We start from the raw sequence: 12,788 nt of genomic DNA, 5'->3' as shown, positions 1-12,788 counted from the left end.
CATGGAAGGGAGGAGGGAGCGGGAGGGCAGGGGAGGCGCAGTCTAGGAGCTGCTTCCCACCCTTCTCTCCTTCCCGCGCCCCCGGCCTGCGCCTTCCCGCTCCGCGCCCCCCTCCCTCCCCCTCCCTCCCCCTCCCTCCCCTGCCGCCGCCCTGGCTTTGGGGACTCCATCAGCTTCGGATTTGGAAAGCACGCTGATTGGCTGGAAGCGGTTCAACACACGCCGGGCAAGAGCGCTTTGTCTGAGTTGAAGTGAAGTTGTGCAGATTTGAGACCGGAGTCGGCAATCACGGCTGTTTAGTCTGCAGCCGAGCGGGGAACGGGCGGCCGGATCGCCGGGCAAGGATCCGCCGCGGACGCTGCCGCCACCCGCCCTGGATGGATTCCGAAGACGCGCCGGGAGCACCGCGGAGGTGACACTGGGATCCGCAGGCCGAGCGGACGGACAGCCAGCCAGCCAGCCAGCCAGCCAGCCAGCCAAGCAGATGCGAGCGCCGGCCTCCATGCCGACCGTATCTGGAAGCCGCGACACGGTGTGTATAAAACAAAAGTTTGCGAGCTGTTCATTGCTGCTGTGTTATTAAGAGCCGCTTGCAAGTCTCAAGTACCAGATGTAGCTTAGCTGTAAGTTGCCAGAGGAAGTTGGGGGAATTGCTTTGCTGTTTTAACTTGCTTGGTGAAAGGAACCTCGTAAACCGGTCTGCGTGCCAAATGAATGCTAAGATGCACTCTAGACTCGTTTTTGCACTCCTGATGGTGTCGTTCAGCCCCGATGTATGGGGCAAGAACTTGAAATACAGGATTTATGAGGAGCAGAGGGTTGGATCCGTAATTGCAAGACTATCCGAGGATGTGGCGGATGTTTTAGCGAAGCTACCGTATCCTTACGTGCGTTTTCGAGCCATGCAGAGGGGGAATTCTCCTCTGCTGGTAGTAAACGAGGATACCGGGGAGATCAGCATAGGCGCGAAAATTGACCGGGAACAGCTATGCCAGAAAAACTTGAATTGTTCCATAGAGTTTGATGTGATCACCCTACCCACTGAGCATCTGCAGCTTTTCCATATTGAAGTTGAAGTGCTGGATATTAATGACAATGCTCCCCAGTTCTCAAGACCTCTCATCCCTATTGAGATATCAGAGAGTGCAGCGGTTGGCACTCGGATCCCCCTGGACAGTGCATTTGATCCAGATGTTGGGGAAAATTCCCTCCACACGTACTCTCTCTCGGCCAATGAATTTTTCAGTATTGAGGTCCGGACCAGGACAGATGGGGCCAAGTATGCAGAACTCATAGTGGTCAGAGAGCTGGATCGGGAGCTGAAGTCCAGCTATGAGCTCCAGCTCACTGCCTCAGACATGGGGGTGCCTCAGAGGTCCGGCTCGTCCATCCTAAAAATCAGCATTTCGGACTCCAATGACAACAGCCCTGTTTTTGAGCAGCAGTCTTATATAATCCAACTCTTAGAAAACTCCCCTGTTGGCACTTTGCTCCTAGATCTGAACGCCACTGATCCAGATGAGGGCGCCAATGGAAAAATTGTATATTCCTTCAGCAGTCATGTGTCTCCCAAAATTATAGAGACTTTTAAAATTGATTCAGAAAGAGGACATTTGACTCTTTTCAAGCAAGTGGATTATGAAATTACCAAATCCTATGAGATTGATGTTCAGGCTCAAGATCTGGGTCCAAATTCAATTCCAGCGCATTGCAAAATTGTAATTAAGGTTGTGGATGTTAATGACAATAAGCCTGAAATTAACATAAATCTCATGTCCCCTGGGAAAGAAGAAATATCTTATATTTTTGAAGGGGATCCTGTTGATTCATTTGTTGCATTGGTCAGGGTTCAGGACAAGGATTCTGGGCTGAACGGAGAAGTAGTTTGCAAGCTTCACGGACATGGTCACTTTAAACTTCAGCAGAGTTATGAAAACAACTATTTAATCTTGACCAATGCCACACTGGATAGAGAAAAGAGATCTGAATACAGTTTGACTGTAATTGCTGAGGACAAGGGGACGCCCAGTCTCTCTACAGTAAAACATTTTACTGTTCAAATCAGTGATATTAATGACAATCCACCTCACTTCCAGAGAAGTCGATATGAATTAGCAATCTCAGAGAATAACTCGCCAGGGGCATTTATCACCACTGTTACAGCCACAGATCCTGACCTTGGAGAAAATGGGCAAGTTACATATACTATTTTGGAGAGCTTTATACTGGGAAGCTCCATAACTACATATGTTACCATTGACCCATCTAATGGAGGCATCTATGCCCTCAGAAACTTTGATCACGAAGAAGTGAGTCAGATAACTTTTGTGGTTGAAGCAAGAGATGGAGGAAGTCCGAAGCAACTTGTGAGCAATACTACAGTTGTGCTCACCATCATTGATGAAAATGACAATGTCCCTGTGGTCATAGGGCCCGCACTGCGCAATAATACTGCAGAAATCTCCATCCCCAAAGGGGCTGAAAGTGGCTTTCATGTCACAAGAATAAGGGCAATTGACCGAGATTCTGGAGTGAATGCTGAACTCAGCTGCTCCATAGTAGCAGGTAATGAGGAGAATATCTTTGTAATTGATCCACGGTCATGTGACATCCATACCAATGTGAGCATGGAATCTGTTCCCTCCACGGAATGGGAGCTCTCAGTTATCATCCAGGACAAAGGCAATCCTCAGCTGCACACCAAAGTCCTTCTGAAGTGCATGATCTTTAAATACGCAGAGTCAGTGACAAGTACAGCAAAGACCCCAGCAAGCCAGGAATCTTTGGATGTCTCCATGATTATAATTATTTCCTTAGGAGCAATTTGTGCAGTGTTGTTGGTTATTATGGTGCTGTTTGCAACCAGGTGCAACCGAGAAAAGAAAGACACGAGATCCTACAACTGCAGGGTAGCAGAATCAACTTACCAGCACCACCCCAAAAGACCATCCAGGCAGATTCACAAAGGGGACATTACACTGGTGCCTACCATCAATGGCACTCTACCTATCAGATCTCATCACAGGTCATCTCCATCCTCATCTCCTACCTTAGAAAGAGGGCAAATGGGCAGCCGGCAGAGTCACAACAGTCACCAGTCCCTCAACAGTTTGGTGACAATCTCATCGAACCACGTGCCAGAAAATTTCTCATTAGAGCTCACCCATGCCACTCCGGCTGTTGAGGTAAGATCATACACTGCACCAATTCACTGACAGAGTAGCTGCTAGAGCACAGAAGTTATCTAAGTGTTAGTTCTGGAGTGTTTCCTTTAAGAAGTAACAATACTAACAATATGCAAATTAAGTAGGATATAAAGTTACATTATGCATATGTAGGAAGTACACACACCTGAGCATACTGTTTCAGGTTTTTCTTAAAGAATTTACTTGCATGTATAATATTGAAAAATAAATGAAGCTCACAAAGGACTGATTAGAATCCCCATACTTCCAAGATTAAGATACTGGAAGCAAAAAATAAAGGGACTTGCTTTATTGTCATAGGTGTGGTCTCTACCAAAAATACAAAAAAAAGGAACCCAAACAAACAAAAACCTGAGTTGAAATTTTTCTGACATTATTTTAACTGCATGTGTTACAATGTTGTATGTTAGAGTATTTTCTCTGCATTTTTATAACTGGTTACTTTAAGCTGAACTATAAAGGAAATAGACCTGTAATTTGTAAAGGAGTCTTCTTTCAAAAAGAAAAAGAAACCTGTTGTATTAGGTCATTCAAATCTCTCTGGGATATATTCAGTTATATCCAGTGGCTAGCTGCATAGTCTGCCACAGCTCAGCACATGTAAGTGTTTAAAAGGGAGAGGACATGTTCATTGTTTTTCCTTGCTGAAAGCTTGTGAGTATTGGGGGTTTGTTTCCAGGAATCAGTTCTGTCTATTTGGTTTCCAGCAGGTCTCCCAGCTTCTTTCAATGCTTCACCAGGGGCAATATCAGCCAAGGCCAAGTTTTCGAGGAAACAAATATTCTAGGAGCTATAGGTATGAATTACCCTTGTGTTGCCTATTAAGTGTCAAATAACATGGATGCTAAAGAATAAGCACTGTACCTTCCCTGATTTATCTTTCTAGATATGCCCTTCAAGACATGGACAAATTTAGCTTGAAAGACAGTGGCCGTGGTGACAGTGAAGCGGGAGACAGTGATTATGATTTAGGACGAGATTCTCCAATAGATAGGCTGCTGGGCGAAGGATTCAGCGACCTGTTTCTTACAGATGGAAGGATCCCAGCAGGTAAGGGGATAGTGAGACATCAATCCTTATTTTCGCATCTATTGTACCAGTGAGGTGAACAATTTCTCCCACTCTTATATTCTCTTTGTCCTTTGCACTGAGTCTCTGTAATCTGCACACTATTAGCAATGAACACAGACTGAAACACTTTCAAGTTATTTTCTTAAAATTCATGTGAAGCAGTTGGTAGAGAAGGAGTAAGTATGAAAGCTTAACAAGACAAGAAGAAAGGCGTGGGCAGAGAGGGATAGAAAACCACACTGCTTTCCTCCTTTCCCTACCCCATCCAATCCTGTCAGAGGACACTCTTGAGCAACTCTCTATAAAATTATGGGGTGGCTGTTTTCATGGAGACAGCCTGTTTTGGTGCATGGTGGTGAACTGGACTATAATTTGGAGGACACATTTCCTGTGATGGAAACCAACTCACAAAAATCAGAGATGAAAATATACTAGGAAATGGTATACTTTACTCACTAAAAATAGGATAGAGAATACATCTTTGTAGGTGGTATGCATAGAATATTTTTCACCACCTTTCATTTTATGTCTACACTGGAGTGCAAGAGAAACAGGAATCCAAGAGAGGAATTTAGAAGTATACAGCTGAATGGAGGAAATCCTAGTCAGTTCTGAGCCACTTTCTCCTTAGCACCCCTTCTCTCTGACTGTGCAGTAGCAACTCTCTGAGCCAACTGGGTAAATACTGACTGTCATTGAAGCAACCCTGTGACTAAAGACTGTACTGTTAAATCAGATCTTAGGAACATACAGATGCTCCTTTGGCTACGTATGTTTCTAAACTCTACTGCGTGTTGACGTAGTGACTGCCATTTGGTAAATGAAAGGCAAAAGGAAACTATATTACCCGCCTGAGTTCCATAAAACATCCATTTTCTAAATATAGTTCAGTAAGAGAGTTTTGGGACTAGACATGTGGGCGCTTCAGAGAGCCACAGATATGCAAGCCAAATTAGTAAATAGACACTCTAGCTCTCATGGTTATAGTAGCAGTGGTAGCAGTAGCTGCAGGAGCATTAGTCACAGCAGTTACAGTAGTAGTTGCCAGTGATGTCCCAATGCTTACAGCAGATCCACAGGTGTTCTACACGTGCGCTGCTTCTCCCACTTGGACATAGGAATTAGTAACAGTAGTTCATTGTTATTACATTAGTAGATACTGCATTTCTGGCAGGATGGATGTATGGAAAGGACTTCTAGTTACATACGGGGCTACATGAGAGCCCGTTTGCCCAGGTGTCTTTGTTTTGTTTTTTTTTAATTCATAGATTTCCTTGACCAATTTAAAGAGAAAGCTCTGGAAATATAGTGGGATATATATGGCTTCAGACAACTTGGTAAAAGAGAATCAGTTTTATTATTCTTACCCATGAAATGGGTGTGTGTGTGTGTGTGTGTGTGTGTGTATAAAATGGCTGAATTTCCCTGATTTTATGACACTGACAGAACTCTAATTTTGAATACTGTCCTCTAATTTTGAATATTTTGATTTACCAAATTACATTATTTCATAAGGCATAAAAGTAACTTCATGGGCACAATGTCAATATTTCCTTATGTGTTATTTTTAATTATATGAAGTCTATTCATTGAAATTTTAATTTAGCAGCATAGTTAAAAAGAGAATAACTACCTCTACTTATATACCCTAGCCATTTGGGGGCCTAAATGCTGCCTAAAGTCTTTTTAAATTCTGAAATTGTATAATTCTAATACCTAACCATGGTATAACTTTAAAAAAAAAAAAATCAAGACTTCTCTTTCACTCTTTTCTGTATTTTCAAAGTTACCAACATCAGATATGTTCATGACAGAAGTGTTATCTGGCACTTGAGTTAAAAAAAAATTAAAATAAAAGTTAAAGAATAAAGACATTGAGGAATAATAGGTAGATATAAAGCCTAGATATTAGTGAGTCTTATATAGTGACTGACTTTAGATCTCTTCTAAGTTTACATTTCTTTTCAAAGTTAATGGCTCATTTTTATATTATCATTAATAATACCACTTAATATATAGGCAGCCTTTAAGAAACAATTCCATATTTACACAATCATACTAATCCAGGTGTGTAGTGGAAGAGCTATATTGCTGGTGTATGGCGTTGTATGACAACTGGTTGTGTTAGAGTAGATACATTTCTGTATGACTAGCTACCTGCCTCCCTGTGGGGTGTGATGGCAGGTATAGAGTGCCAGGATTTCACCAATGATACATAAATCTGTTTTAAGCTTTACTCATGTCTGGCTAGTAGGGAAAGAAATATGCATATTAAGTATCATACAGAGATAACCATCCTTTCATTATGACCATCTTCCTGATGATACTTCACCAATTTTCTGGTTAATTATTCACCCCAAAAGCTTCTGCCAACACATTGGGGTATAAAACTTGTGTCTTGTGAACTTATATTCCCAGGAAATATCCGAAGTAGGAAAAAAGTAAGTCCACATCTGAATGCCATTAATAGAAATCAGTGCAGTTTCGAAAGCATGTGTATTTTTAGGCCTTATGTGTCTTATTTCAACGTTTTTTTCCTGCATTAACCTGTGATCAAATATAGATCATGTTGTGTTGCATTGCCTGCCAACAGAGTCGTTTCTGGTCATTCTTTCTATTAATTCCCACAGACATATCCTGCATTCTGAGCAGTAAAATCAGCATACATTTTTGTCTGTTAGCTCATGTTTGTCAACATATTTTCTTCCTGATTCATTCAACTTTGAACTGCCGTACTATTCACATTCCTGCAAAATCTCCATTTTCCCAGTGTATTAGCTGCACCAGGGTGATTTATAAAGGCTTTTGATTTTGTGATGCTCCTTCCTGGTTGAGCTCATTCCACTTTTCACCAATCTGCCCTCCATGATTATTTAATTCAAACAGTCCTTTTTAATTCTGAGTTCTCTTCATTTTCATGGCTGGTATCCTAGTTCTGACCTTTCTGCATGGCTGAATTACTGTGCAAGCATATGAACTGATATTCTCTCTCTAGTAACTCCTCCCTTTGCTAAATCTTTCATAGAGTTTGATCACCTTTTTCATAGCATTTTAATTTATATTTTTGGTTCAAAATCAATAAATGACTTTTTTGGCCCAGCAACATCTATGAAACCTACTTACCTTGGCATTCTAAGGCCAGTGAAACCCACTCCTAGTTTAACTCTCAATTTTGGCTTTTTGGGGTGTCTTTTGCAATAGGTAGGGTTACTGCTTAGTATAACACACCAATCCTTCGCTCATGGGCTTTTCTACCTAAAACACTGGCTTCTCTTCACTTTGTCTATCATCTCTCAAATTTTGTTTCATGTTTCTCTTTAACGACTTTAACCTCCATGTCCACTATTTTTTCTTTTCTTGACATGTTCTCAGCATCGTATTTTGGCCCTCTAATTGGACATTTAGGGCCCTGTTTGCTACCTTTGACTCAGAACTACATCTGAAACCATGTAAGGACACATGGGAGAGGCCCTTAATGAAGAACTGATTGATCACTCACTGAGTAATGGCGTGGAAGAAATTAGGCACACATTTTTTATTCTACTATTTGATGCTTACCTCCTGCCCTACCTATAAGGTTCATATAGTTCAGTGATAAAATTGATAGTCATGTAGTGGGAAAGAAGAATTCTGTTTGCCTCATGTCCTTCCCTCCCCAGGGGAAATTGCACCACCTGGCAAAGCTTTAAAGGAAGGACAGAGAGATCAGCCACTTATTCCACTTGCCAACAAGTCCTATTCATTGGACATGGTATGGAACCTCTATAGCACTGAGTTATATGTGCACTGGAAATGTTTCAAATAACTGAGTCTCCAGGGAAAATATTGAAAATGTCAGGGAAACTGAAAAATGCCCTCTTCTGCAACCCTGCCCTTCCATCTCCTTTTTTTTTTTTTTTTTGCCATCTCTCCCTCCATGAAATTTTCTTTATCAATTTTTCATATTTTCTGAATTTTTAAATTTGTGTTAATTTACTATTTTAGAATTAAGGCCCCATTTATTGTGAGGTTGTAAAACAGCATTCCCTGTTTAAAAACACACACCCTATGACCAAAGTAATTTGTAAACATGAACTATCATTTTAATCACCCAGGTTGTATTCAGGTTTCTAGAAATTTGCTCATGCTCAGGATTCTTAGAAGCCTGTGTAATTTTTGTCTCCGTTGTCATTAAACATTAAAATAAAATAAAATCAGTCAAACAACTAAGCCCTTCCCACAGAGTTAAAGGCCAGAAAATGAATGAAAGGTGTCCTCAGGTCTGTCTCCCTTCTGTGTAACAGGATGTGAATAAGACAACATGGACAAGTCTCCTTTCCATTTTCAGAGACCGGGGGAGTGAAGGAAAACTTTCATTACCACTTTGCTAGCTATTTCACTGCTTGTAAAACCTCATTGCTGTTAAAGTATCCCAGTTACTTTCAGCTCCTTTTGGTTTTGTCCACATTCATTGCGGAACAATCGCTGGTATTGTCAAGTTGCAATAAGGCATGGGGTCAGCACATCTAAACATGCTTTTATTCTTAAGTCATCCTTCCTCATTTAAGCAACTTTTCTTCATAGCAAAATTACACAAGGATTCTCAATGTTCGCCCTCTTTCTCTTGGCCCACATTGATTCCTATGGAATCAGTATTCATACTATCTCTGCATTTTCTTTACTTCCTTTATATTTTCAGCTTTTTTTTTTTAGCAATCACACATTTTTTCTCATTCACAAAACTTGCTCTTATTTCCCTGGATAAATATCCAGAAGTGGGGTTGCTGGATTAATTGTAGTCTTATTTTAAATTTTTTTGACCTACCTCCTTACTGTTTCTCATAGTGACTGTACCATTTTTGCATTTCCACCCCAGTGTACAAACATTCAATCCCCTCTCATCCTCACCAATACTTGCTATTTTTGTTTTTTATAGCAGCCATCCTGACAGGTTTGAGGTGAAATGTCATTGTGGTTTTGAGTTGTATTTCCATGATGATTAGAACATATGTAGTGAATGCTTATTCTCTGCAGACAGTTTACCCCATGCTGAGGATACAGCAATAAACACAATAGGCAATTTGCTTCTACTGAAAAGGTATTTGGCATTGTTTAAGAGTCATCCTTTCTAGCAAAAATTTCACAGGAAGAGAAATATTTCTTAAGTAGCCAAATCTATAGAATCATTTCTAAATACGTAAGTATGGCTGATAATAGTTCAGTTTTCATTCAAATCTAAGAAAATTACTTTAGACCCTCTGCATTCTATCATTTGCTCTAAAATGAAAATTGTGATATTAAAGAGACCTTATTGTCACTGAAAGAGGTAGATGACTTTTGGACTATAATTGACATCTTCATATTTCCTGGTTGTTATGTAGTTTAGTTATTGTATTTTCCAAATTTAGAGATTTTTCTCCTCTTTATTTTTCTGCTTTTCTCATCATCTATTCTTTCTATGAGTGTGGTCACTCACATTCCAATAGGACATCATAGCAACTGGAAGAACTAATCAGTGGAGTTTTCATAATCTTCATCTTTTGATGACTTTTCCATCTATTTGATTTTCAAACCAGATGCCTGGTAGTTGCAGATAATTTGCACTGCTAGTTTAAATAACAAGTCAATAAATAATCCAGAATACCTTTAAGAGAGATCAATAATATAATGACCTGATAACTCACTATCTTCTCGATGCTTGCATTAAAAGTAAAGTAGGTCAGATAGACTTCACTACCTAGAAAGCTACTCAAAGGTATTACTTGAGGATTATCGGGTTGCATTATGAAGTTATGGATTTCACCTTACAGCTCTGGTGTTCTTTAGAATTTATGTTCAGCAAATATTCCGTCACCCACACTTTAACTCCTTTTCAGTCATTCTCATGTATAAGTTATTAATCCATTGTCTCGTTACTTGAGTAGCAGAAATGATATTCCTGAGAAATATGAGTCATAATCTTCCTTTTCTTATTTGATGAGCAAGAAAGAAAATATATATGCTGGGTCCATAAAACTAGCATTCAAATCAAAGCCATAATTATAGTTCATCTAATGTGTAAAATAATGGGTTGATATCAGGGTAGGATTTTAAACTATCTCATTCTATTTTTTTTGAATAAAATACATTTTTCCAACATTTTGAGTCATAGTAAGTGTACTCACGAGTCCCCATTGTTTTCCTTGAGAGCAGCCATGAGGCTGTGCACGGAGGAGTGCAGGGTCCTGGGACACTCTGACCAGTGCTGGATGCCACCTCTGCCCTCACCATCCTCTGACTATAGGAGCAACATGTTCATTCCAGGGGAAGAATTCCCAGCGCAGCCCCAGCAGCAGCATCCACACCAGGGTCTTGAGGATGACACCCAGCCTGCGGATTCCGGTGAGAAGAAGAAGAGTTTTTCCACCTTTGGGAAGGACTCCCCGAAAGAGGAGGACCCTGGGGACAAAGGCACGTCATCTCTGCTCTCAGAAATGAGCAGCGTGTTCCAGCGTCTCTTACCCCCTTCCCTGGACACCTATTCTGAGGCCAGTGAGGTGGACAGGTCCAACTCTCTGGAACGCCGGAAGGGACCCCTGCCAGCCAAGACTGGGGGCTACCCACAGGGCGTGGCAGCCTGGGCGGCCAGTACGCATTTTCAGAATCCCACCACCAACTCTGGGCCCCCCCTGGGAACCCACTCCAGTGTGCAGCCATCTGCTAAATGGCTGCCGGCCATGGAGGAGATCCCCGAAAACTATGAAGAAGATGATTTTGACAACGTGCTCAACCACCTCAACGATGGGAAGCATGAACTCATGGATGCCAGTGAGCTAGTGGCTGAGATTAACAAACTGCTTCAGGATGTCCGCCAGAGCTAGGGGATTTGGGCCAAGCGTTTTGGTTTCCAGATACATGGAAGTAGGGGGCAGAGAAAACCCTGAGAGAACTGGCATTGCCAAATTGTTGCATTTATCGTAAATGTGTCTGTGTATATTGAATATTAAATACTGTATTTTCGTATGTACACAATGCAAGTGTGATGATTTCAATCTGTATTTTAAAAATACATTTGTACCTTATATTTATGTGTAATTTAACAGACAAATTTTATTTTTTTACTCCCATGACAAACATGTCTTTCCTAATCACGTAGAAAGTAGCCACTGTTCAATTCTGATATACTATTCAACCATCAAGTATAAAGGCACCGCTTAGATTAGTTATGTTGGGGGAGAAATTGTTATCCTATAGGAACAGCCCCACTAAAGCATTATAGAATTCTTTCTTCTATTAAGTGATCCAACTTTTTCTTCAATACTTTTTATAATTAAGCATCAATAAAAATGTTAAACTATTTTATTATTGTTGTTGTTATTATTTTTACTGCTCTCTGCTAGTTCTGGTAGTTCAATTCTCACAGCAAAATTGAAACATGAGGTGAAATGTTATTTCAGAACTAGGCAGTCTCTTTCACAGTCAATGGTGAAAATAGAACCAGAGTCAATTTTTCCTGACTCCCAGGCCCCTGCTATTCCAGGAGATCACACCGGCCTGTTCTTGAGAATATTTCTCCTAAAGTATTATTGTCTATTTATAATCAAGGTAAACAATGAATTTCATTCCATCCTCGTAACAGGAGATGTGCTCCAAGGAAATGGACTCTGTCCTTTAAATGGATACAGTATGTATTCTAACAGCATGAAGTATTAATGGACAAAGGCAATTATGTCAGTATCTCTCCTGGGGTAGTAAATATAATCGATTTATGCTGAAACTGCTCTATTTGAATCTTCCCCTCTCCGTTCACAATACTTGAACATTTTTATCTTTGCAATGTTGTTGTTGTTGTTTTTGCTATAGTATTCACTTTTAGCTTTTGTCTCCAGTGCATGATCTCATATTTTTGCTTTTATATTTAGTATAAGAACGTTTATAAAATTACATTTTTGCTATTGCAATTCTGTTTTATTTGTTGTGTGACAAATGGCAAATTATTTATTGTGCTGTTATCTCTCTGTGTGGAATGCTTTGGTAAAAGAGATCGTGATTATGATTGTTCTCATTTATGACCAGGCTTCTATTAGTGCTTTTTCTATGAATACAACATCTTGATTGTACTCTCCAGAAAATATTACTGTCAATGAAAATAAAAGAAAAAATTAAAGTAAAGCTAAATAACTGTCCATAAATCAGAGTCCTATTCCTATATATATGTTCATAAGCTTTGCATGAAGCATATCCTTCATGAGAATATAATTCAATGTTAGGTTTTGAATGGTAAGCAGGGAACATTCAGCCCAGCCAGTGTGTCGCAGTGGTTGAGCTTCAACCCATGAACCAGGAGACCAGGGCACATGCCTAGGTTACGGGCTCAATCCCCAGTACAAGAGGCAGCTATCCATTATTCTCACCCTTGATGTTTCTATCTCTCTCCCTTCCTCTCTGAAATCAATTTAAAAACCCCACACATTTAATTAAAAAAAAAAAAGAGGGAACATTCAGCTGGATTGGCTAACAAGAAAAACACAAGGGAAAAGGATTGAATTTGAG

The 12,788-nt window shown here is 40.3% G+C and overlaps 1 protein-coding gene across 2 annotated transcripts; it reads left to right on the top strand.

The window, feature by feature from the left end:
• The first annotated feature begins 230 nt into the window (after positions 1-230).
• On the top strand, positions 231-12,427 carry PCDH18 (protocadherin 18). 2 transcript variants are annotated; one of them, XM_036314427.1, is made up of 4 exons: positions 231-3,185; positions 3,917-4,002; positions 4,093-4,256; positions 10,449-12,427. In XM_036314427.1, exons 1-4 carry the CDS (start codon positions 711-713, stop codon positions 11,114-11,116), a joined length of 3,393 nt encoding a protein of 1,130 aa, XP_036170320.1. In that variant the 5' UTR covers positions 231-710; the 3' UTR covers positions 11,117-12,427. The 2 variants fall into 2 exon arrangements, with proteins under 2 accessions (XP_036170320.1, XP_036170319.1); XM_036314426.1 differs by having other exon boundaries at positions 3,914-4,002.
• The last annotated feature ends 361 nt before the right edge of the window (positions 12,428-12,788 follow it).

Source organism: Myotis myotis, unplaced genomic scaffold, assembly GCF_014108235.1.
Source record: "Myotis myotis isolate mMyoMyo1 unplaced genomic scaffold, mMyoMyo1.p scaffold_m19_p_6, whole genome shotgun sequence".
NCBI classification, from domain to species: domain Eukaryota; kingdom Metazoa; phylum Chordata; class Mammalia; order Chiroptera; family Vespertilionidae; genus Myotis; species Myotis myotis.
The sequence above is the reverse complement of the archived record's forward strand: the minus strand, read 5'-3'. Positions and strand labels throughout refer to the sequence as shown.